Genomic DNA, 23,866 nt, shown 5'->3' with positions numbered 1-23,866 from the left:
CTATTTTACACCGTAGAGATAGAATAGAACTTAGCCATTTACCAGATACTTACCACAGCTAGCTCCTTTCCCTGTAGTAGAGCAAGAACCAATTCCTATGGGGCGAGAAAGATATAAAAAGGAAACAAACTCCTTCCCCCCAAACTCACAAGTCTTCACTCAATTACGTCAGAATCCTGAATTTATAGTAAACTGAACTGGGGCTACAGTAACCAGATTCAAACAGTTAGCTAACTCACTAATTGGCTCCTACAATTGAGTGAGTTTATCCTGTCTAAGTTGCAAGAAAGAAAAAAATTTATATAGTACTTCTGTTATAATTGATTTATTTTGCAGGACATGTGCTGCACATGTATAGTACAGTTTTTTTGTCACTGGCTAGGCCCTTATTCAAAGTCAGTTAAGAGTTAACCACATTACTGTGGGTTTATCAGGTTAGGCGGGTCTACTCAGATCAGGTAAGGGCAGCAGATTTCATCTCCTAAAGGACATTAGTGAACTGGATGGGTTTTTACAACAACTGGCAATGGTTCATGGTCATCAGACTTTTTGATTCTAGATTTTTATTGAATTCCCATTTCACCATCTGTCTTGGTGAGCTTCGAACCCGGATCTCCAGAGGATTACCCTGGGTCTCTGGAATACTAGTTAGTGACAATGCCACTATGGCACCACCTCCCCCGCCAATGTGCATTGGCTTTTCTGGGCTCGAAATATTCGACTGAATCTAGCTCCGGCTTTAACTTTTGATTCCTATGGGAACCCATGATTCATTTAGTCAGAATTATTTCACATAAAGTCATGATTTTCAGGAACGCAACCATAACTTGCTGTGAGGAGCTGTAGCACTAATAAGCCACAACTAACAATTTGGTAATAGGTATGATAGCTAATTGTACTGGGGAGGGTGGATGGGGTGTTTTTCTATTTTTTATTTTTATTATTTCTTTCATAAGAAATAGGAGCAGAAGTAAGCCATTCGGCCCCTCAAGCCTGCTCTGCCATTCAATGAGATCACGTTCATAAGATCGAGTCTTGCTAATATGTTTATAATTCGAGTTCCACATTCCTATCCACCTCCGCCTTCAAAATATTCTATGACCCTGCTTCTGTTGCCTTTTAAGGCAGAGTTCCAAAGTTTCCCACAGAAAAAATTTCTCCTCATCTCCGTCCCGTAAGGGCAACCCCTAATTTTAAAATCGTGCCCCCCGAGTTCTGGACTCACCACCAAGAAGAACCATCCTTTCCACATCCACCTTGCCAAGACCGTTCAAGATCTTGTATACTTCAATCAAGTCACCCCTCACTCCTCTAAACTCCAGTGGAAACAAGCCATACGGCAACCCCCTGATTCCAGGTATCAACCTAGTAAACCTCCTGTGAAACGCCTCTAACACATTTACATCCTTCCTTAAATGAGGAGACCAAAACTGCAGACAGTGGGCGGAATCGTCCTAGATTTTCACCAAGTGTAGTAGCGGGCAGGAAAAAGAACTTTTACCTGCTGGCCGCAATGGCGGCTTTTCATGCCTTATCACCCCAATCCCACCTCATTAATTACTCATTCCCAGGAAATGTACCGTTTCGCTGGCAGCCGCCCTCCGATTCGCCCGCCACACTGTCAGCTCATTGCTTCAGCACATTGGACAACAGATTTAAAGTGTAGCCACGTACACAACTCTCAGTGCTTCCAGTCTAGGACTGGAAAGAAGACATGGCCCCGAACGGCAAGAAGACTGTTTAGTGACACGTTCCTTGAGCGCCTTTTGGACGCAGTGGAGGCCTGCCATGATGTTCTCTAACTCTGCTCTGGCTGCAGGAGGGGCAGCAACATCATCAATCCAGCATGGGAGGCGGTGGCAATATAGCCGGTGCCAGCATCCTGCAAAAGAGGACAGCCACCCAGTGCCTAAAAGGGATGAATGATCTCCGTTCCACTAGGGTAAGCCACTTCTCTCATCACTCTCAACTCTCAATCAGAAATCCATCGCACATCCACAGGGATCTCACTCACTGCCTGTTCAAGGGACATCACCGTTCACACTGTCTTGCACGCCTTCATTGTCTTCATCCCATTCATGGGACCACTCACCATCCAAACATGCCAGGCATACTTATCATCATGCAAGACAAGCTGGCACATAACAAAAGGGAGAGGTCGCAGACTGGTGGAGGAATGCCTGAAATAAAGATCCTCACGGACTTAAAAACAGAGTCAGCCAGCTGGCTGGCGAAGACCTGGACCGGTCCTGCGTTGATGGTGAGGTCAGCGGTGCACTACCAATTTAGGATCCAGCAATGCAACGTCCATCAGACAACCCTTCTTTGAGTGATGTGCCCTGCTTCACAGGCCACTGCCGTGTACTAATTACCTCTCCTTGCTTTTGTAGGGACATCTGGGAAGCAGCCGACGAAGTCCACAACCCAGGGCCTCCAATCAATCTCCAAAGACACGACGGAAGAAGAATCTCTAGGCACCCTCATTGAAGATCTGTCACAGTGCACACCTACACCCTTCACCAGCACAGAAACGCACACCTCAGTGGGACTTAGTTGTAGAGTAGCCTTGAGAGCACAATAAGGTGAACACATCACACTGTCTGATTCACAGCAGGTGGCAACAGGGACTTCCCAGATTTCTGGCATTTGGAGGACTGTCGTAGTCCAGAAACCTGTTGAGTCTAAGTCAGATGACGAGCCTCTGGACTCGGTCACACCTCAGTTGCTGGAGCTGCAAAGGCAAACTTGGGAACATCAGGAAGGGATTTCCGCTGCACTCCTCAGATTGCAGGGTGCAATGGGGGAGTCCACCCATCGTCTTGAGGTGAAGGTGCATTGGCATGTCAGCACTGAGATCAATACTGGTAGGATGGAGGCCAGCATGGAGTCCTTGGTCCAGGACATCACTCCTGCACTGCTGTGCTGGCTGAACTCCATCACTGAAGCCATAGTTGGCCTCTAGCAGTGTCAACACAAGAGGAGTGTGGGGCTGCTCGATCGAACTCCGGCTTCTCCCTCCTCAAGGAGTCAGCCTAGGGCCCTCTGGCACTCATATGGAGGAGGATCAGCAGGTGCGCACCCTGGGACCATCCACTCAGCTGACTCAGAGTATTTGGCCCATCTAAACCACCTCTTCCTGTGACCCCAGTAGCTCCAGCTCCATGGGCTGAGGAGGGTGCCACTGCCACAGACAAGACCGCAAAAGCAGGTCAGGGCCCTCCAGGTATCGATCCCCCAGAGGACATCTATCAAGGTCATCACAGACAGGGCGTAGCAATCAGGCTGCCTCCAACTCCGCTGTCGATTTCGGGGGAGCCCCAAACGTAGCGGCAAGATGGGAATGTTAAGATGTAACTCTTTCCAGTACAAACCCGTTTCCATCTGTTTCAGATGAAGTTACATTGTTTCATAGTTTGCCATTGTGAGATTTGAACTCTTGATCTTGGGGTTGCAAGCCCAGTACCATAACCACTACAGGTGTTAATCATTTGTACATAATTTTCACTGTTGTAAATAAGCTGCCAAGAATGTCACCTTGCCTATGGTTTCTAGTTCTGATGAGCAGTGTTCATATCACTCAGATGTGAAACCTTGGCTCCTGCACAAGATAAATGCAGGTGTTTCAGGGCAGGGCCTCTTGCCGGTCCTTTGTGCAACCTTCAGAGCAAGGCGATGGTCCAACTTCACACTCACTGGACACATTACTGACGCCTGCACCTCAGTGGTGCTTGTCATTGCTTTCAAAATGTCGTTGGCAGGTGTCGCACCTCTCAGCACCTTTTCAGAAGGGGCTAGCCCCCATCTCGTCAGCACCTGTGACCGGTGATGCAGTGCTGAAGGCTGACAAAGGGTCAGGTGCATTTAAGGTTTCATGGCTGTGTTTCCATGATGTAGCCCTGATCAGACTGCAAGCCAGCTATCCTCGGCCAGACAGGAGTCAGACGTTCATAAGCTATATTAAGATCTGTGGAGTGTTCTCGCTGCTTGTTGTCATCATCCTCCTGCAATCGAGCAACTATTAGGGCCACTGCTGTGTCTCCATGACAGGAGCATTCTCACAGAGGGCACGTGTACTGCCATCAGCCAGACTGGAGTCAAACGTTCATAGATGTATAGATCTATGGTGTCTCTTCACTTCGTGTCATCATCAGCCTCCACGAATCTAGCAGCTGTGAGGGCCTCCCAAGTGTGCCTGCCTCGTCTGGCCCATGTGATGGCCTCATCACTGTCATCCTCGCCCTTGAGGACCTCCTCACCCCCATCCCTGTCGACGCCCTCCTGATAGGAGATGTCCAGCTGCTCTATCTCCTCCTCAGCCAGCTCCTCATCCCATTGCCGTGCCAGGTTGTAAAGGGCGCAGCAAGCAATAATGATGCATGACACCCTCTATGGATTATATTGCAGGGCTCCACCAGGCCCATCCATGGACCAGAACCTTGTTTTCAGCACCTCATTGATTTAGTGCAAATTATTAGGATGAGCCTCATTGTATCTTCACTCTGCTGCAGTCTGAGGCCACCCTACGGGTGTCATCAGCCACATCCTCTGCAGGTACCCCTTGCCCCTAAGGAGCCATCCCTGCAGCCTCTATGGACCCTGGAAGGCATCAAGGATCTGTGACCGACTGAGACTGTGGGAGTTGTGGACACTCCCTGGGAACCATGCACAGACCTGCAGGATGCATTTGTGGTGGGTGTATAGCAGTTGAACATTCAGTGACTGGAAGCCCTTGCGGTTGACATAGATCTCCATCGCAACAGCAGTCAACTGATTGCCACATGAGAGCAATCGATGGCATTCTCCGCTGTTGGAAACATGGGATATGGGCAAATCTCAACGTTCTTGCATCCTGGCTTTCCTTTTTATTATTCTTTGGAATGTGGATATCGCTGGCAAGGCCAGCATTTGTTAACCATCCCTATTTGCCCTTGAACTGAGTGGCTTGCTAGGTCATTTGAGGGCATTTAAGAGTCAACCACATTGCTGTGGATCTGGAATCACATGTAAGCCAGACTAGGTAAGGATGGCAGATTTCCTTCCCTAAAGGACATTGGTGAACCAGATGGGCTTTTACAACAGTTGACAGTGGTTTTGTGGTTATCATTAGACTTCAAATTCCAGCATCTGCCGTGGTGGGATTCAAGCTCAGGTCTCCTGAACATTACCCTGGTCTCTGGATTACTTGTCTAATGACATTTCCACTATGCCACTGCCTCTCCATTCCTGGTCCTGGGTGAAATGCACAAAGTTGTGTTCCTTCGTGAAGATGGTGTCCATGACCTCAGATGTATTTGGGGTGGAGGCTTGTGCTATCCCACAGAGGCCACCTGTGGAGCCCTGAAAGGAGCCACTAACATAAAAATTAAGCGCCATGGTCACTTTCACGGCCATAGGCAGTGGATGCCCTCCATGTCCCCATGACACACAATCCTGCAGCAGGTGGCAAATGTGACCGACAGTTCCCTGGACATGTGCTTTGGTGACAGTGGTTCTCTGTCATCTGCAGGAATGAAAGATGGCGTCTATAGGCCCTGAGTCTAGCTGGGTGCCGACCAGCGATGGCTCTTCAACAGCATGTGTGGGATCCCCAGCTGCCCCTTCTTCCTGAGGGTGTTCCTCCTCCCTCTGCCCAGCCAGTGGCCTCTGCTCTATTCTCCTTCATCTCCGCGCTCTGTAATCTGTGAGGCATACAGCTAGATGGCAAGGCTCCATGAGCCTTATGTACTCCTACAGCATGAAAGGGAGAGACTTGTGGGTTAGCTTGGGTGTTCTAAGAACCTCACTTGGTTAGGTCTGAAGGCCCCTTAACACATCCCAGAGAGTGCTGACCTCCACTTGAATGGCCAGAGTTCATTGCGCTACATGGCTGCCCAGTACCCCATCTGACCAGTTTTCGGCAGCTTTGCACATTGGACTGCAACCTGTGCTCTCAGCTCAGATGCAAGCATTCTCCTAACTGGCATTTGCAAGGCTGCACTGTTAGCTTGAACCATGGGGGAGACTGGGGTGAGGCAGTGGCATGGTGGTATTGTCATTGGACTGGTAATCCAGAGGCCAGGGTAATGCTCTGGGGACTCTGGTTCGAATCCCACCGGCAGATCTGGAATGAAAAGTCTAATGTTGATTGTCGTAGAAACCCATCTGGTTTATTAATGTCCTTTAGGAAAGGAAATCTGCCATCCTCACCTGGCCTACAGGTGAGCCAGATCTTCAGTAATGTGGTTGACTCCTGAATGCTCTCTGAAATGGCTGAGCAAGCCACTCTGTTGCATCAAACCACTTAAAAAGTCAATAAAAAGGAATGAAACCGGGTGGACCACCTGGCATCGAACTACACATCAGAAACGACAATGGCAGACCCAATCCTGTGGACGCTGCAAAGTTCTTCTTACTGACATCTGGGGGCTTGTGCCAAAATTGGGATAGCTGTCTCACAGACGAGTCAAGCATTAGCCTGACATAGTCACACCCACTGAATCATATTTTACAGATCATGTCCCAGACACCACCATCACTATCCCTGGGCATGTCCTGTACCACCAGCAGGACAGACCCAGCAGAGGTTGTGGCACAGTGGTATACAATCAGGAAGGAGTTGCCCTGGGAGCCCTCAACATCGACTCAGGCCCCCATGAAGTTTCATAGCTTCAGGTCGAACATGAGTAATCCTGCTGATTACCAAGTACCGCCCTCCCTCAACTGATGAATCAGTGCTCCTTCATGTTGAACATCACTTGGAGGAAGCACAGAGAATGGCAAGGACACAGAATGTACTCTGGGTGGGGGACTTCAATGTCCATCACCCAGAGTGGCTTGGAAGCATCATCACAGACAGCTGGCAGAGTCTTAAAGGACATACTGCTGTACTGGGTTTGCGGCAGGAGGTGAGGGAACCAACAAGAAACAACAAGGAACCAACTTGACCTCATTCGCACCAACCTGTCTGCCTTAATTGGCAGTATAAGTAGGAGTGACCACCACATAGTCCTTGTGGTGGCGCAGTCCTGTCTTCACATTGAGGATGCCCTCCAACGTGTTGTGTGGCACCATCACTGTGCTAAATGGGATAGGTTTCTAACAGATCCAGCAACTCAAGACCGAGCAACCACGAGGTACTGTGGGCCATCAGCAGCAGAATTGTACTTGACCACAATCTGTAACTTCATGGTCCGGCATATCCCCCAATCTGCCACTGCCACCAAGCCAGGGGATTGACCCTGGTTCAATCAAGAGTGCAGGAGGGTGTGCCAGGAGCAGCACCAGGCATACCTAAAAATGAGATGTCAACATTCTGAAGCTACAACACAGGACTACTTGTGTGCCAACAGCAAAAGCAGCAAGTGATAGAGCTAAGTGATTCCACAATGAGCAGATCAGATCTAAGCTCTGCAGCCCTGCCACACCCAGTCATGAATGGTGGTGGACAATTAAACAGTTCATTGGAGAATGGTGGTGGACAATTAAACAGCTCATTGGAGGAGGATGTTACACAAATATCCCCATCAATGTTGGAGGAGCTCAGCACATCAGTGCAAATGATGAAGCTGAAGCATTTACAACAATCTTCAGGCAGAAGTGCCGAGTGGGTATCCATCTCGGCCTCCGGAGGTCGCCCACATCACAGATACCAGTCTTCAGCCAATTCGATTCATTCCACGTGATATCAAGAAATGGCTGAAGGCACTGGATATTGCCAAGGCTATGGGCATATCAGTATTCCGGCAATAGTACTGAAAACTAGTGCTCCAGAACTTGCCGCACTCCTAGCCAAACTGTTCCAGTACAACTACAACACTGGCATCTATCCAGCTATGTGGAAAATTGGCCAGTGTGTCATTTACACAGACAGCAGGACATATTCAATCTGGCTAATTATCACCCCATCAGTCTATTCTCAACCCCTCCCATCACTTTACTGATGACCATCAACAGTGTTTCTCATGATCAGTTCGGATTCTGCCAGGGCCACAGCTTCATTACAGCGTTGGTCCAAACATGAGAAAAAGGGCTGAACTCCAGAGGTGAGGTGAGAATGACTGACCTTGACATCAAGGCAGGATTTGACTCTGGCATCATGGAGTCTTAGCAAACTGGAGTCTTTGGGAATGGAGGGGAAACTCTCCGCTGATTGGAGTCATACCTAGCACAAAGGAGGATGGCTGTGGTTGTTGGAGGTCAGTCATCTCAGTTCCAGGACACCACTGCAAGAGTCCCTCCAGGGTAGTGTCCTCAGCCCAGCCATCTTCAGCTGCTTTATCAATAACCTTCGGTTGTAAGGTCAGACATGGAGATTGTGCAATCATCAGCAACTATGTTTTCCACCATTTGCGATGACTCAGATACGGAAGCAGTCCATGTCCAAATGCAGCAAGACCTGGTCAATATTCAGGCTTGGGCTGACAAGTGGCAAGTAACATTCGTGCCACACAAGTACCAGGCAATGACCATCTACAACAAGAGAGAGTCCAACCATCGCCCCTTGCTGTTCAATGGCATTATCATCACTGAATCCCCCACTATCAACATCCTGGGCATTGCCATTAACCAGAAATTGAACTGGACTAGCCATATAAATACTGTGGCTACAAGAGTAGGTTGGAGGCTAGGAATCCTGCGGCGAGTAACTCGCCTCCTGACTCTCCAAAGCCTGTCCACCATCTACAAGGCAGAAGCCAGGAGTGTGATGGAATACTTTCCACTTACCTGACTGAGTGCAGCTCCAGCGACACCAGACGTTTGACACCACCCAGGACAAAGCAGCCCGCTTGATTGACACCCTCTCGACAAACATTCATTTCGTCTACCACCAACACATAGTGGCAACAGTGTGTACCATCGACAAGATGCACTGCAGAAACTCACTAGTGCTCCTTCGGCAGCACCTTCCAAACTCACGACCACTATCATCTTGAAGGACAAGGGTAGCAGACACATGGGAACACCACCATCTGGAAGTTTCCCTCCAAGCCGCACACTGCTCTGATTTGGAAAGATATCACCATTCCTTCACTGCCACTGGGTCAAAATCCTGGAACTCCCCTTCCTAACAACACTGTGCCCACCCCACCCCCATGCTTGTTTACTACCATCAACTGCAGTTGCAACCCTTATCATTCCCCCCCAACCTGCCTTAACCACAGGGCAGCCCTTGCCCACCACCCCCAACTCGCATCATCACAGGGCAACCCTTGCCCCTCGAAGTGCAACTCGCCAGTTGCATGCCTATATAAGCTGTTGTGACGTGCTCAAATGATCCAGCTTCAAAGGATGATTCCGCTAAACTGGGCTTATAATATGTAGATATATTACAATGAAGCTCTAAATGGCAAGAAGTGCAGCCCGCCATTGACAGGCAAGCAGATGATTGCAAACTGGTTTCAGGATATCGTGAAACCAATTTTTGACCGCCTTGCCATAATGCCTGCTCATGCTGCCGAACATGCCCACCTCCCAACGGGCATGGAAAATTCCACCCATTATTCAAGATGTGGGGCAGAATTTTGCCTTTGATGGGCTGGCAGGCCTGACCGATTTGTCGGCGGTCGGGTAGCTGATCACCGCCAAAACGGGCTCCGCCGCCATTTTAAGTGGGCAGGCCAATTAAGACCCCGCGTGTTGCCCAACGGTAAGTGCTGTGCGCTTCCTGTGCTGGGGGTGGGGCGTGGGGGGGGGTGGAGATTCCCCAACTGCGAGAGTGCGCACGTCTCCCTGAGGCTAAGTGGTGCCTCAGGGAGATCGCTGAAAGGTGGTGAAAGTTCAAAAGTAGAAAAATAACAAAATAATTAACATGTCCCCATCATGTGAAAATGTCACACGAGATGGGATATGTTAATGAAGTACGCAAAAACTTTAGTAAACTTTTTTAAAACAGAAATCAAACCTCATCCCACCACTGGATGATGTTTTTAAAAAAATCACTTACCTGCCTGCTCTTTGGGCCTGTGTACCAAGCCGAACTTCGCACCGGCCCCTCAAAATTCTGGTCAATTGGTGAGTTAATGGCCTTAACAAGGCCTTTATTTAATGGGCGCACGTTGCGCTGCATTGCGCACCCGCCGACCGAAACATCGCGATGCCGCGCGCTGACGTCAGGACGCTCGCGTGACATTTTAAGCGCTGACATGCAGGCTCCTCCACCCACATGCCAGCCAGAAGATTCAGCCCAAGGTCTCATCAATGCTCTGTATAATTGAAGCATAATATCCTTACTTTTATGTTTAATTCCTCCCGCAATAGCATTCCATTAGCTGCCTCGATTCCATGCTGTGCTTGCACACTATCTTGTTGCGACTTATGTACGAGAACACTTAGATCCCTCTGCACCTTGGAATTCTGCTGTCATTCTCCATTTAAGTAATACTTTTTTTATTTCTCCTGCCAAAGGGAACAGCTTCACATTTTCCCACATTATACTCCATCTGCCAGATTTTTGCCCACTTGGTGGCACTAAGTGATTATTCTGGGCTGTTGATGTTAGAATTTGGCAACTTGGGGAGTTCTTTGAGCTGTCATCATTGTTCAAGACATTAGATGACAGTGATTGAAATGTAAAGATTGGTTCATTGGTGGATTATGTCATCAGTGAAGTGACGACCAGAGTAAAATTTTAACCACACTGGGCTGGGTGAGATTAGTTGTGGCAGCATTGAAAAATAGAAACTTTGACACAGAAGACAACTTCTGCTGTGCTCTGTACATCATAGTGCCAAGGATAATGTGTGTGTGTATCCCTTTTGTTTTCCTCTTTCCTGTCTTTTCCTTCTCTTTCCCCCCCCGCCCACCTTCTCCTCTTCTGCTGCCTCCCCCCGCCCCAGGTTGAATGAGACTTTATTGCACAACCTAATCTTGCTTTCAATGCTAGATCCAAAAGTGAAAGTTCTTGCTGAGTTCATTTCTGTATTTCTCAGTAATTGGTTACTTAGACTGGGGCTTAGTGACCATCTGCTTGATGAGTTAGTTGGGATACTCTGTGCTTGTTCAATGTAAAGTAAACGTCACATTGGTTCAATTCAGGTTCTGGAAGAGAAAGGGAAGCTCCTCAAAGAGAAAGAAGCTCGGCAGAAACGCCTGGATTATCTTGCAAATGAGCTGCAGAAGCTTCATAAACAACAAGGTAGAAATTGGCAGGGGACTGCCACATGTTACCTTCCGACTATGTTGATTTGCTAAACTGTTCTGCTTGTTTGATACTGAAGTAGTTCTAAATGTTTATTTCTGTCATCCTTTTATTGACCAGCTGCTTTAAAACAGCCCACCCTGCCCTTTAAAACCCTACTCCATAAAATAATTGTGATTGGCCACTGCTTGTTACTGTCTGTGTACCTGCCATCCTTTTTGCTTTACTGTGGGATTTGTTTACTTCATAGTATATTAAAAAAACAACTTTTTTCATTTCCGTGTACTTCAAATCCTAGTAGTAGCCACTGTGCAGGCTGCTACAGTGCTGGGTTCCCTACTTAGGAAGGGGAGCTATCAATTGCGTACTGTGCTATGAACACATCTATGTAACAAGGTAAGAATCACTGCAAATATCAGTTTACTTCCAGGATTTTTACATTTGAGACACTGGGGATAGGGGGAGGAAAACAGCAGTCCAAAAACATCTGGCTGGGGTATTGACTAAGTGGAATCTGTGCTGCCAATCAACAGAGGCAGAAGGGACCTCTTCAGATATTCAGAACAGAGCCTTTTTAGTGTAACCATTTCTGCTGTAGTTAACAAATCTGTGCTTCATCCCCACCCCTCCAAGTGGAGCTTGAACCCACAAGCTTAGTATCCACAGAACACCAGTTGTCTCTGAACTTATGCAGCAACTTTGTTGGCCTACATTCTTGGTCAATGGAGGATACAAGAAGCTGAAAAACTTGGTGAATCCACTGTTGTAAGCTGGGGGTATACTCGAGAGTGGCATTAAGTGAGGTGATAAGTTTTGAATCTAAATCTTCACCTCTCCCTTCTGCCTTAAACGTGCAAAGGGGAATTGCTAAGAAAGAAACGTCGTGAGAAGGATGGACACAAGGACCCTCTACTAGTTGAAAATGGCAAGCTACAGGAAGACATTGTGCGTCAGATGTCTTTAGTTCGCCAACAGGTTGAGGAGACGGTTAAAAAGCTATCCGAGCTGGAGAAAGTGGCTCAAATCTTGGGTGTGGTGATTCAAGATAAAAGTTTAAAATCGTCCGACAAACGGAAAGATGATTTCTTGGAAAAGGTTCTGCTAAAAGAAGAAAAGTTGTCATCTTCAAAGGTAGTGACTTTGAAACACTTATTCAAAAAATACTCTTCAAAATACACTGAGAAAGCTGGACCCATATAAAGGACGTCATGATATAATCTTGACCATATTTTGTTTTAATTGAAAAATTGCATTTCTGTTTACATTCTTATTTTGTATTTGGCTTCATTTCCTCCTGCAGTAGCAGACATTTTTGTTGGTTCAGTGAATGGGTAGGACACCTACTCCCAGGTCTCTTGGCAAAGGTGTTTGAGCCCCTATCTATAAAAAGCATCCTGGCCTCCTCTTTCTGCCCTGTAGGCCTCTTCCCCACCTTTCCAAAACACTTGTCCTGATGCAGCCAGCTGTAAATTATGAATGTGGTCCAAGACTCTTCCATACATATCATCCAACTGCAATTCCAACAGTTCTGATGGAAGGCCAGATGGCACATTATCATCATATCATGACGACCTTTTTTAGGGATTTACCATGTGAATTTGGACTTGTTTGAAACTTTGAATCATGCTTTCGTATATGACTTTCTCTTGTGGGTCTTAATACAGGAGATTTCAACAAGAAAAGGATCTCTGGAGGAGTTGGATGCTAAAACAAAGAAGCTACGTGAGAACCTTCCTGAATCTGGGGGTGTGTACGAATACTATGATGCAGGGAACCACTGGTGCAAAAATTGCAACACCATTTGTGGGACACTGTTCGACTTTTTCACTCACATGCATAACAAACGACACAGGCAGGTGCGTATGTACACTGTTTTCTGATATTTGTGCAAAAGAATTAATTTGAAAAGCCACATTGCATGTAGGCAACACAGTGGAAATTGTATCATGGGCAGAGTTATCATTTGCTTGAAAACTGAATTAAATAAAAGGACAAGTAAAGCAATTTGAAATAGAGAAGTTTTGAGTTTATTATTATGGAGTCAAGACAGGAAAACTCTGGGAAGTTAAAATAGTTGACCCCCCAAAAGACAAATTTTTAAAATTTCCCACCAAAGCTGAAAAATCAACAAAAAGAATACAACCCTGGAAACTTTTTAAAAAATTACTTTTTTAATTGTGCATTTGGAAAGGTGCAAAACAAACTTTATTAATCTTTGTGAAAATCTAAATGTGATGCTGCAAAAAAAGCTTTGAGCAACCATGATGTTTGGATGTCACCAAGATATAGCTGATGAAAAAGAAAACCCAGGATCAGCTTGGTCACAGTTATAACATTTGAAGTAATGAGAGAATTTGAGGACCAAGGAAAGCCTTGATTTTTAAATACCAAAACGTGTGAGGTGGTATACTTCATGGTTTGGTAATAAGGGATCAGTCAGGAGAAAAGGTCAAATGAAATGTCAAGGAAGAAATAGCAACAGGGGCAAGCCTTAAGTTTTGTAAAGAATGGAACTCTCCAAAACTGAAGAATTAAATGGGAAAACTATACAAGAAAAATCCAGAAAATTTTATATAAATTCTGGAACATTATTACAACAAAATCAGCCTACATTTCCACAAATATAATGGCTTATTAACTTGAATTTTATATGCTAAGTTTTGAATTTGGCATTCAACTTAAGCTTTATATTTCAGTCGTGCTTTTCTCATGTTGAAATGAAGGGGAGAAGAGAAATATCAAATTTAAATTTAGAATTAAAGGAAAAAGATATCAAATTTAAATTTGGTATTAAAAGGAAGAGAGGGAGCTTGATTTGTTTCATTTCAGAAAAGCATTTCAGAAACTGCTGAATGGAGATTATGAACAGATGTTGGGCTCCTGTGATATCCCTCAGTCTGTTATTTTAAGAGGTGTAACTTAAAAACTTAAGTATGCAAAATTAGCCTGCACCAAACTGCATGCTTGCTATTTCTACACGGGAACCTCTTGTTCCGTGTTTGGAGCAGTGGACATCTCTTCGGTTTTCAAAGCTTGCAAAGCCAGCTTGCAGTTCATTTCCAAACTCTCAGTACAAGTAAATTACCAGTTACAAACCCTTTCCAATAGCTAACTCAACATGCATTAAATGAAAGGTGGTATGAAACTCAACATTCTAAATAGAAATTGTCTTTTCACACTAATATACAGCTTTCTTTGTTTGAAGCAGTTCAAAAAACAATTAGTCTTTCGTATTTGGTCTTTTCCAGTCTAATCTTTTTCTTGCATTCTCCACAGCAAGTTATGTACACCGATAATCTACAATGTGAAAAAAACATTTGATACACACCTGTAATGTACTATTGTGCTGTAACAACTAATTGTATTTCCTGGTATATACCTGTTGTACTCTGTATAAATTAATGTGCAAATCCACCGTGTGCCTCTGTCACTATGCAACTAGACACTGGATCCTTATGATCGACCATGGACAGCAAAGATGCCAAGTGAAGACAAAAATGGCTCCGTTAAGCGAACTGATAAAATAACAATGCCAGCAAAAGGTGAGTTTGAGTCTTATTTCATTTTTGCCATCTGTCCTGAATGTTTTGCTGTAACAACTGCCTGAAAGAAGGGAGAGTTGGAGAATTGAACTTTAATTTGTAAATCACCTACGTATTTGTCTATAATTCCTTTGCATACCCTTCATGCAGTGAAGTAGGACAGGAACTTATGCTTGGCCAGTGGGATGTGAGATCCTGATACAACTCTGCAGTATTACCCTTTAATCTTTTCCAGTTCTTGTTCAAAATTCCTGCTGCAGCATGGTTATATGTAAGAGATTCATCTGTGGCTGGGAAAATCTCATAGTTAAGGTAGGTTAGTTTGGGTGATAACCAGAGTTTATCCATCCAAGTATTTGAGCTACACAGATGCAGGGGTTACTGCAGTTGGCTTCAGCACCCTACTGGTTAGGTGGACAAAAACCTAGTCTCTATATAACTAACCCCACTTAAAAATGTACATCTGCAGATATCAGTGAGGATGGGACTAGATTCAGTTTGTTGCCCAAGTGATCAATTAACCCGTTCATCATTGGGGTTCCACTCAGCCATTATATCAGCAAACTGAATGACTATAAGGCATGTTCTAACAATTCATTGCCTTTTGGAAAAGGGGGACTATCAACCAACAGAAGTGCTTTAATTAGGGTAGTATCTTGTAGATATCTATAGCTTAGAATAAAGTAATACTCCAGTTAGATATATTAAAAATCTGGGAATTGTGGTCTTGTTACTTTCATTATATAAAATCCTTTCTGTATTTCATCTAATCTTCTGACTGTATATCTCTGTCCTTGTCTCAGGTTCAGAATTTCTGATGCCAGTCACAGGATTTTACTGCCAGCTCTGTGAAGAGTTCTATGGAGATCAGATCTGTGCTGAAGATCATGTCAAATCACGTGGTCACAATGATAAGTATAAGGTTAGGAAGAAAGCAGATTATAAAGCATTTCCAGAATGGAGAAAGCAACCTGGGAACATAGTGCACATGAGTTACTGGTGCACTAGTTATGTGTCCCACCTACCTAAAGCAATTAGCACATACTCTGTGAGGCATATATGCACTTTCATCTGTATGGCACACAATGATATCTCCATAATTTCCAAGTTGTAGTTCCTACATTACAACAGGGACCACACTTTTAAAGTAATACATTAACATTAAAGCCCTTTTGAACATCCTGAGGTTGTGAAAGGTGCTGTAGAAATGCAAGTTTGTTTCGATTGAGTTTATTTTTCAAAATGAATTTTTGCAGATGTGATGCATTAGGGGCAGACACTTACATTTTCTACGAAGCATCTCTCTTCGTTTTCAGTTAATGGACATAATCTCTGAAGCGTTTCAGGAAATGCTAATACCTGTGTTCAAGGTACACAATGATCAGAGAGAGCAGCTGTGATGCCATTAACGACTGTTGGAGCTGTTCTGCTGTCTGATGCAAAACAAGTTTAGTATTGGAGAGGTTTCAATAATTGACTATATGCGATGGAGTATTTCTCAGTAATTGATATAATACGTCTTTTTATGTCGAATAATATTCCACGGAAGCAAAAATAGCTACTTTTGATCAGTCTTGACTTTATGGACCAACTAGTGTACAAAACAGTTTTAATTGCAGCCCATACATCTATAAACAGGGCTTTCTGTGTTCCTTCTTGGCTCTACTACAATATGAATACAAATAAAATAAATACTTCAGTGGTATTCCCATTTAGCAGGTTTTCAAGGACTGTAAATGAATGGATGACCTGTGGTAATTCATTGTGAAATGAAATGGTGTTACATAACCCAATTAATGAGTAGTGATACTTTTCTGTCTTCCTACTCAATGCTGCAAGCCTAAAGTGACAAAATAATTGAAGCATGATCTTTGGGTAATATCAGCAGTAACCTTAGGTGTAACCTTCATTGCTGAAAGCTGCTGCAGCCCTCAGTGGCAGAACAAGCATGTAAGATGGGAACTTGAATTCTTCAATTTGATATTTTTCTAAGCATTTCAGAAAGATCTTTGTCATGTTAGAAGTTTCTTTCCTACCATGTCAGTTAAAGAGAATTTTTTAATAACTCGGGTACTATATGGAGGAATACAGCTATTGAAGATGATATTTCTGGATGTGCGAAAGTTCAGGAACGCCTGTACACTGTTGTTTATTGTGGCAGAGTATGGTGCTTGGGATGTACTTTCCTTTCCTTGATTAAATGTTTAATTTCAGCATGGGATATCATTGAGGCTTAGTGTATAATGTACTGTGCAATTGTGTTTTTTTATTTAAAAAAAAAGAAATTGTGAAGTGTTTCAACCATGTAACCCAAAGCCATCCACACTGCACACATGTTCGTGTGTGTGTGCACGTGTTTACATGTGTATACATGTGTGTGCACAAACACCTGTACCAGAAGATGGCTCCATGAAACCTTGCACATTAGTCGTTAAATTGTACTTCCTCCACCCAACTGAGCACAGTTACCACTGCTGGATCTCCAGTCAATTATAATTGAAAGACCAGGCCTCTACTGGAATCTGAGAACAGATTCTAAACAGATGACTAAAAGCACTTTACTGTGTCAGACTGACCCATACAGACCAAAAGTTCCTATATTTAATCCTTGGTGCTGTATTTATTATATTTCAGCTCTTGGTTGAAGTGGGCTGGATTTGCTTTGGGTGTGATTTTTCTTTTTCACCCCCTTCATTCCCATTCAGCCCCCTAATGGTCACAGGGCCCATTGGTGTTCAAGTCTTGTCTCTGATGTGAAGAATGGTATTCTGCTGGAGGGTTGCTGTTGCCTATGGAGCCCTCCCACAGCACATCTTTTCCCCAAGGAAAATAAAGTGTATCCACCTACCATGTTCAAGTTTGAAAGAGAGGAGCAAAAGAAAATGGAAGTAATAAAGGGATTCCAAAGTCAATTTACTGACGACCTCGGTTAACCCTATCTTATCCAAGCTATCCCCGTATCATCTTTTCCCATGCTTAGCCTCTACCCTTCCTCTTCCCTGCCTCTAGCCTTCCTCTTCCCTGCTTCATGTAATCCTCCTCCCACCCCCCACCTCCAGTTCTCCATGCCAAGCCTGTGTCCTTCCTAACTTGCCATCATCGTGCTGAACCTGCATCCTTAATTGCCCTATGCTGAGCTTGTATCCTTAAAAATTGCTTTATGCTTTGCCTATGTTCTTTCTGTTCCCATGATGAGTCTGTACTTCCCAAACTCATGCCTTTAGAAGGAAATGGATAACAAGCGCATGGGAAAATCATCACCTTCATCATGCACCATCCTGATTTGGGAAATACATCACTGTTCTTCATTGCTGGGTCAATATACTAGAACTGCCTCCCTGAATAGAATTAGGAGAGTACCAACACTACAGGGACTGCACTTGGCTCACCACCATCTTTTCGAGGGTTGTTTTCATGAGTTAAATACTCATATTCTGTCACCATCATTGCCTCCTCATAAAATTAAGCTGTGATCTTTGCTCATGCATTTGTTTTGTGTTTTGAAATATGGAAGGGTTGTTCAGATCTAACAAATGTTCTAGGAAACGGGCAATATATTAGAAGATTACTTGGAGTTGGAGGGGGTGTTTAAATTCCCAAAAAATAAACTATTTTACTTCCTTTAAGCAAGGAGAAGAATTAATGCACAGAGCAGCTGACGTTTTGTTGAGTTTTTAAGTATGAGTTGTTTGAGACGTAAGTAAACTTTTCTTTGTCTTAAAACTGTAGATGGTGTGTATTTTCTTAGAGTAACAACTTTTTTTCTCACATTTTTTTGATAGGAATACTTAAATGAGAATCCTGTCTATGAACAGCGAAGAAACCTAGACCGCCAGGCTGGCTTAGTAGTGATTACGGAGACAGAGCGCAGGCGTCAGGCAGGTCTCAAAAGGAAAATAGATGATGAGAGAGAGGTTCAGAAACAGAAGAGGCTAGAAGAAAGTGATGAGAGGAAGGCAAAGCTGATCAGACTGGATATGGAGGAGCGCGAAAGTGTTACTGAGTTGGAAGAGGAAAGAAGTGACCGTTCATCGTCCCACAAAATAGAACTCAGTAGCAAGCCGGGTATAAAACTGATGCTGAAAAAGGATGAGGTTGAAGACAAGAAAGATGAGGAACAAGGCTCATCCTTTGGGAAATTCTGCTGGAAGAAACCTGAGAAAGAGGAGGAGAAAAGCAGCACAGTGGGAGTCAAGGACGAAAATAGTGAAGGCAGCAAGGAGAAAGACGATGGCAAGGGACAGGCAGGAAAATCTGCCTCCAAAACTATTGAAATTAAACTTTCGGGCAAAACTCTTATAGCTCATACAACCCCATGGGTACCATTCACTTCAGTGAGCACTACGACACAGGCAAAAATTCGGCCCAACCTTCCTGTGGCTAACATGCCACTGAGGAAGGCTAGCGGGTCATCTGTCAACAAACCAGCACCTTTGGACACATTCCTCTCCATTAGGTCTTCAGGGGCTTCCAACAAACCATTACCTGTAGTTAAGGCTGGAGTGTTGTTACCTCCTGATGTGATCTCCAGGGCCTTTGGTGGAGAGGAAGTGACTTTGAAGGGAAGTATTCTGGATATATCTAGAGAGCCAGATCGTTTGGCTGAAGAACCAGCCCCTGGAGTCTCTGCATGTGAGCAAACCATATTGGCTGTTCCAGTACGCCCACCACCACCACTTGTGTCTCTCACTGACTCCAGTAAGAAAACGGAGAAACCCAAAACCTGTCTGGCTGCTGCTAATGCTAAAGATTTGTATGGTATTTACTACAGTAGCTCAGGGAAGAACCCAGCTGACAGACTTTGCAGCAATGCACAGAGTGCCAAATTGGTGCCTGGCGCTCTGAAGCCAGCAGCAGGACAAGTCAAGAACGGGGATGGAAAACCTTCTGAAGAACTGGTACACTCTGAAAATACTGCCATGGTTGTTCCCAAGTGTGCAGTCCCAGATAAGAGAAGTGAAACTGAAACAGATGAGCAGTCTAAAAGCAGGGATATACCTGATGCTCAAGACATGGGGCCAAGTGAAGATTATGATTTGAGCATCTCAACAACAGAACTGCAAAGTAAAAGTGATGTGATGACTGCTCAGCAAGGGAATCCAGCTAGAAAATGGATGATTAGCATTTCAGAACAACCAGAAGAGGGTGATGGCAACTTGGATATCTCCAATCCATCAGAAAAAGTTGAAGATGAAGAAGCAAATGCCTCTCTCCTGCAAGCCACTGTAGGACAAGCACAGCAGTGTGATGATGTGAGCATCAATACAGACAAGGAGGTTAAGGATGTACAATTATCTATCTCCAAATTAGTTAGCAGTGCTGAACAGTCTCAACAATATGACATCTCCAACACAGTTGAACAAGTTAAGTACATGGAACTCGATGCCGTTGTATCAGATAGCCATTCAGAACATTCTCAACAGTATGATTTAAGTAGTTCAAACGCACTTGAGATTAAGGATGTAGAAATGGTTGCTCCTATATTTGTTGACACAGGTGACAGGAATGTAAGCATCCTCACTGCAATAGAAGTTGGAGATGTTGATAATACTCCCACCCTAGATAGTGCTGTGGATGATGACCTAAACATCTCCAGTCAAACTGAGCAGGTTAGAGATGAAGTCCATACATTGGATAGTACTACAGAACATCATCTAGAACAATGTGATACTGTTTTAAGCTTTCCTACTGCAGCAAAACAGGTTAAGGATATGGAACAGGACAGTCATGTTTTAGACAGCACTGTTGATCAGCCAGAACAGTGTGATACTGAATTAACCCTCTCCAAGCCAGAAAATGACATTAAGGATGTGGAAGTAGATCTCCCTGCCTTAGACAGTACTGTAGATCAACCAGAGCAGTGTGATACTGACTTAAACTTCTCCAAGCCAGAAAATAACATTAAGGATGTGGAAGTAGATGCCCCTGCTTTAGACAGTACTGTAGATCAACCAGAACAGTGTGATACTGAGTTAAACTTCTCCAAGCCAGAAAATGACGTTCAGGACGTGGAAGTAGATGTCCCTGCCTTAGGCAGCACTGCAGATCAAGCAGAGCAGTGTGATGTTAACTTAAATTTCTCCAAGCCAGGAAATGACATTAAGGATGAGGAAGTAGATGTCTCTGCCTTAGGCAGCACTGTGGATCAACCAGAGCAGTGTGATATTAATTTAAGCTTCTCCAAGCCAGAAAATGAGGTTAAGGATGTGGAAGTAGATGTCCCTGCCTTAGGCAGCACTGTCGATCAGCCAGAACAGTGTGATACTGACTTAAGCTTCTCTGAACCAGTGGGTGAGGTTAAGGATATAAAAGTGGATGCTTTCATATCCGATAACACTGCAGAACAGCACTATGAAGTTGGCTTCAGCGTCATCAATCCAATGGATAAGGTGGGAAATGTTGAAGCAAATGCCCCAATATTAGATGGCATTGTGGAGCCGCAACAGTTTAGTGCAGTGGAGCAGGTGAAGGTTCAAGAAATAGATGGCCATAAAGTAACTCAAATTGGAAACAGTGAAATAAGCAGTTCACGACAGATTGGTCTGTGTGATAACCGTGTGATGAGTGGACCTATCCCAGATCAGCAAGAAATAAAACTGACTGGCACATTGCAAATTAAACCTTGTGGTAGTGAGGAGGTTATCCCTTTTACAGGGGGGCAAGATACAGATGCAAGCAGTTCACGACAGGCTGAGCAAGTTGGTAGTAGTGAGCAGAGTGTTCAGAGTCCTGCAGAGCAATGTAGGGAAATTAGCAGTTTACAACAGGCTAAGCAGCATGATAATAGTGAGGTCAGTTTCCCAGACACAAAGCAGGATCAAGATCATGATGGGAGCAGCTTTCCTGAAGCAGAAGATCTGTCTGAATCTGATAGAGTTAGTATTTCAGGTCAAACCAGGCATGGTAATAGCCAGATTAGCACCCTCAACCCTGAAGTGCAGGTAGCAGATAGTGTAGCAAAAGCCCTAGAGCAGCTGCCAGTGCTTCAGAATGTTCATGTGAACACATCAGAAATAGCACAGAAGGAAAGTAAACCAAGTGGCTCACAGTCAACAGAAGCTGGTGGCAGAAGCAAGGCAGGCATTAGAGAGGAATGCAAGAGCACTGGTAGCTCGCGCACCTCCTCCAGACGAGCAGCACAAGCTGGAAAGAGTGCTTTGTGCTCACAGACCCCTGATAAAACAACTGAAAAGCGTGAATCAGATGAATCTGCAAACATTCAGGCATCTGCCAAGCAGCCGCGTCGCAGAAGTGCAAGAAACCTTCGGTCAGCAAAGTAAAATTGGAAAGTAACACTGACAGAAGAGCAAAATATCTGCAAAGCTAGATGGTTATTGTATTCATTAACAGATAATGAGGCACACAAAACCCTCTATGTTCTGATTTGCAGACTGGGGCCTAAGCTTTGTATCCTCCTACTGTCTGCCTTCCTGACTATTTTTTAAAGAAGTTGAGTTTTTTTTTTGGTGTGGGGGAGTGATTTTTTTTCCCTGTTTTTAGGTATGCATGCTGTAAAAGTTCCAGCCAAGGTTTCCAATCATTTTGTAAGTGCTGTGTAGCATTGTAATTTTTTTCTTTTTGCATGGTGCTGCATTATGTTGTAACAGGCACCTAGGGCGCAGGCATTCCACTTCAGAAAAAAAATCGATGTTTAATTAAGTGCAGGATATTTCTAAACCACAACTTAAGCTGCTTACGAAGACAGAAGGCTTTGTGTTGCAACATTTGTAAACTGGGTTGAAGGAATATATTTACAATTTTTTAAAACACAATGCTCTCCTGTAATTGGTTGCCATTATTGTACTGGCCAGAAGAAATCATCTTGTCACTTATGGTAAAACATTGGATGTTTTTTAAGTAGTTTATAGTTCATTCTGTTTTATTCCCAATATTGTGCATTAAAAAGTGTAGTCAAGTCTGTGTGTCTGTCTTTTGTTCCCTTGTTTCACAATTCTGCAGTGTTATCTGCACTGAATAGATAGACTTCACCAGTGTATCTTTTCATATGAGTGGGAAGTGAGTTGGTAAGACAGGACAAGAGCATGGACCAAAATTGTGATTTTTCACTTTTTTCGTAAATGCTATGCTTTATAATTTTACTGTGATGCAGTAACTTTCCTCCGTTGCAGTCTATAGAGCAATGCAGAACTGATGAAACAGAAACCAAGAAAGGAAGATACTGAACTCATTTCCCCTCTGTCTGAACAAAATATCACAGTATCATTGGCAATTCCTGTATGATTCTGTTCTAAACAGTAATGTTTAAAAAAAACTCTGTGAACTTGATGGATTGTAATCAAAAGTTGCTTGGATGATACTTATTTGCATAATTGCTATGTTAAAATGTTATAAATAAAGCTACTCCATTCAACTGTAAAAGGATCTGTCTCGTCTTTGATCAGTTTACAGCTGCAGAATGTTCTGGAGTGGCCAAATAGAAGTTTGGCATCTTTCAGGGAAGCAAGGAGCACTGTTATTTTCATAGTTTATTGTCCCTATTTGACTTAAAATAACACAACTGGTGAAAGTTTTAGAGAAAATTTTAAAATCTTGGGGAAAAGGCTCTTACTGTTACTTGCACCTTTTGTACAGAATATAACTAATATGGTCAAAGCAAAACATAAATTTAAAATCCAGAAAACTTAATCTGTGTTGTGATGGAATGAAAATTAAATGGGATTGGGATCAGTGTATGTGTGTGTGCAATGCCAATATTGAAAAAACGTTAACCATGGTTATATTATTTTCAATATCTTGGTTCTCTTTTTACGCATTTTATTTATCTTGGTTTTTCAGGGTCAGTCAACAGTGTTTTGTCTCGGCCCTGCTTGTAGAACGTCTATGAAAACCACCATAATTATTTTACTGTCTTTCTGTGCCTCTGTCTATGAAAACCACTAATTATTTTACTGTCTTTCTGTACCTCGTCTCCCAACTCTCAGCAGTGTCTAGTGTTTTATGGGGATTGCAGATATAAATCTTACCTTTTGTGTTGCAGGATGTCTTTTCAACACCACTTTGATCCTGAGGTTATGCTGGTCAGGGTGAAATGTTTGATTTTTATCTGATTGAATAATGATATGATTTGTGTTTAAAGATCAGATCTTTCAGGGAAACAGGAGCAATGCTTTGATTGAGAAAATGTAACGTGCAAGGGTTTTTTACTATGGTGAGGGATGTATCTGCTAGAAGCCAGTCCTAAAATTTT

At 43.9% G+C, this 23,866-nt stretch overlaps 1 protein-coding gene across 3 annotated transcripts in view; it reads left to right on the top strand.

Annotated features, from left to right (window-relative positions):
- znf318 (zinc finger protein 318) overlaps window positions 1–23,037 on the top strand; it is a 74,904-nt gene extending 51,867 nt beyond the window's left edge. For all 3 annotated transcript variants that reach the window (XM_041187244.1, XM_041187243.1, XM_041187241.1), the window contains 6 exons: window positions 11,014–11,113; window positions 11,976–12,247; window positions 12,781–12,972; window positions 14,559–14,658; window positions 15,462–15,580; window positions 18,441–23,037. In XM_041187244.1, the coding sequence (XP_041043178.1) occupies window positions 11,014–11,113; window positions 11,976–12,247; window positions 12,781–12,972; window positions 14,559–14,658; window positions 15,462–15,580; window positions 18,441–21,938 (4,281 nt within the window). In that variant the 3' untranslated portion in view covers window positions 21,939–23,037. The remainder of the gene's footprint in view (window positions 1–11,013; window positions 11,114–11,975; window positions 12,248–12,780; window positions 12,973–14,558; window positions 14,659–15,461; window positions 15,581–18,440) is intronic.
- Window positions 23,038–23,866: the final 829 nt, after the last annotated feature.

Source organism: Carcharodon carcharias, chromosome 5, assembly GCF_017639515.1.
Source record: "Carcharodon carcharias isolate sCarCar2 chromosome 5, sCarCar2.pri, whole genome shotgun sequence".
NCBI classification, from domain to species: domain Eukaryota; kingdom Metazoa; phylum Chordata; class Chondrichthyes; order Lamniformes; family Lamnidae; genus Carcharodon; species Carcharodon carcharias.
The sequence above is the reverse complement of the archived record's forward strand: the minus strand, read 5'-3'. Positions and strand labels throughout refer to the sequence as shown.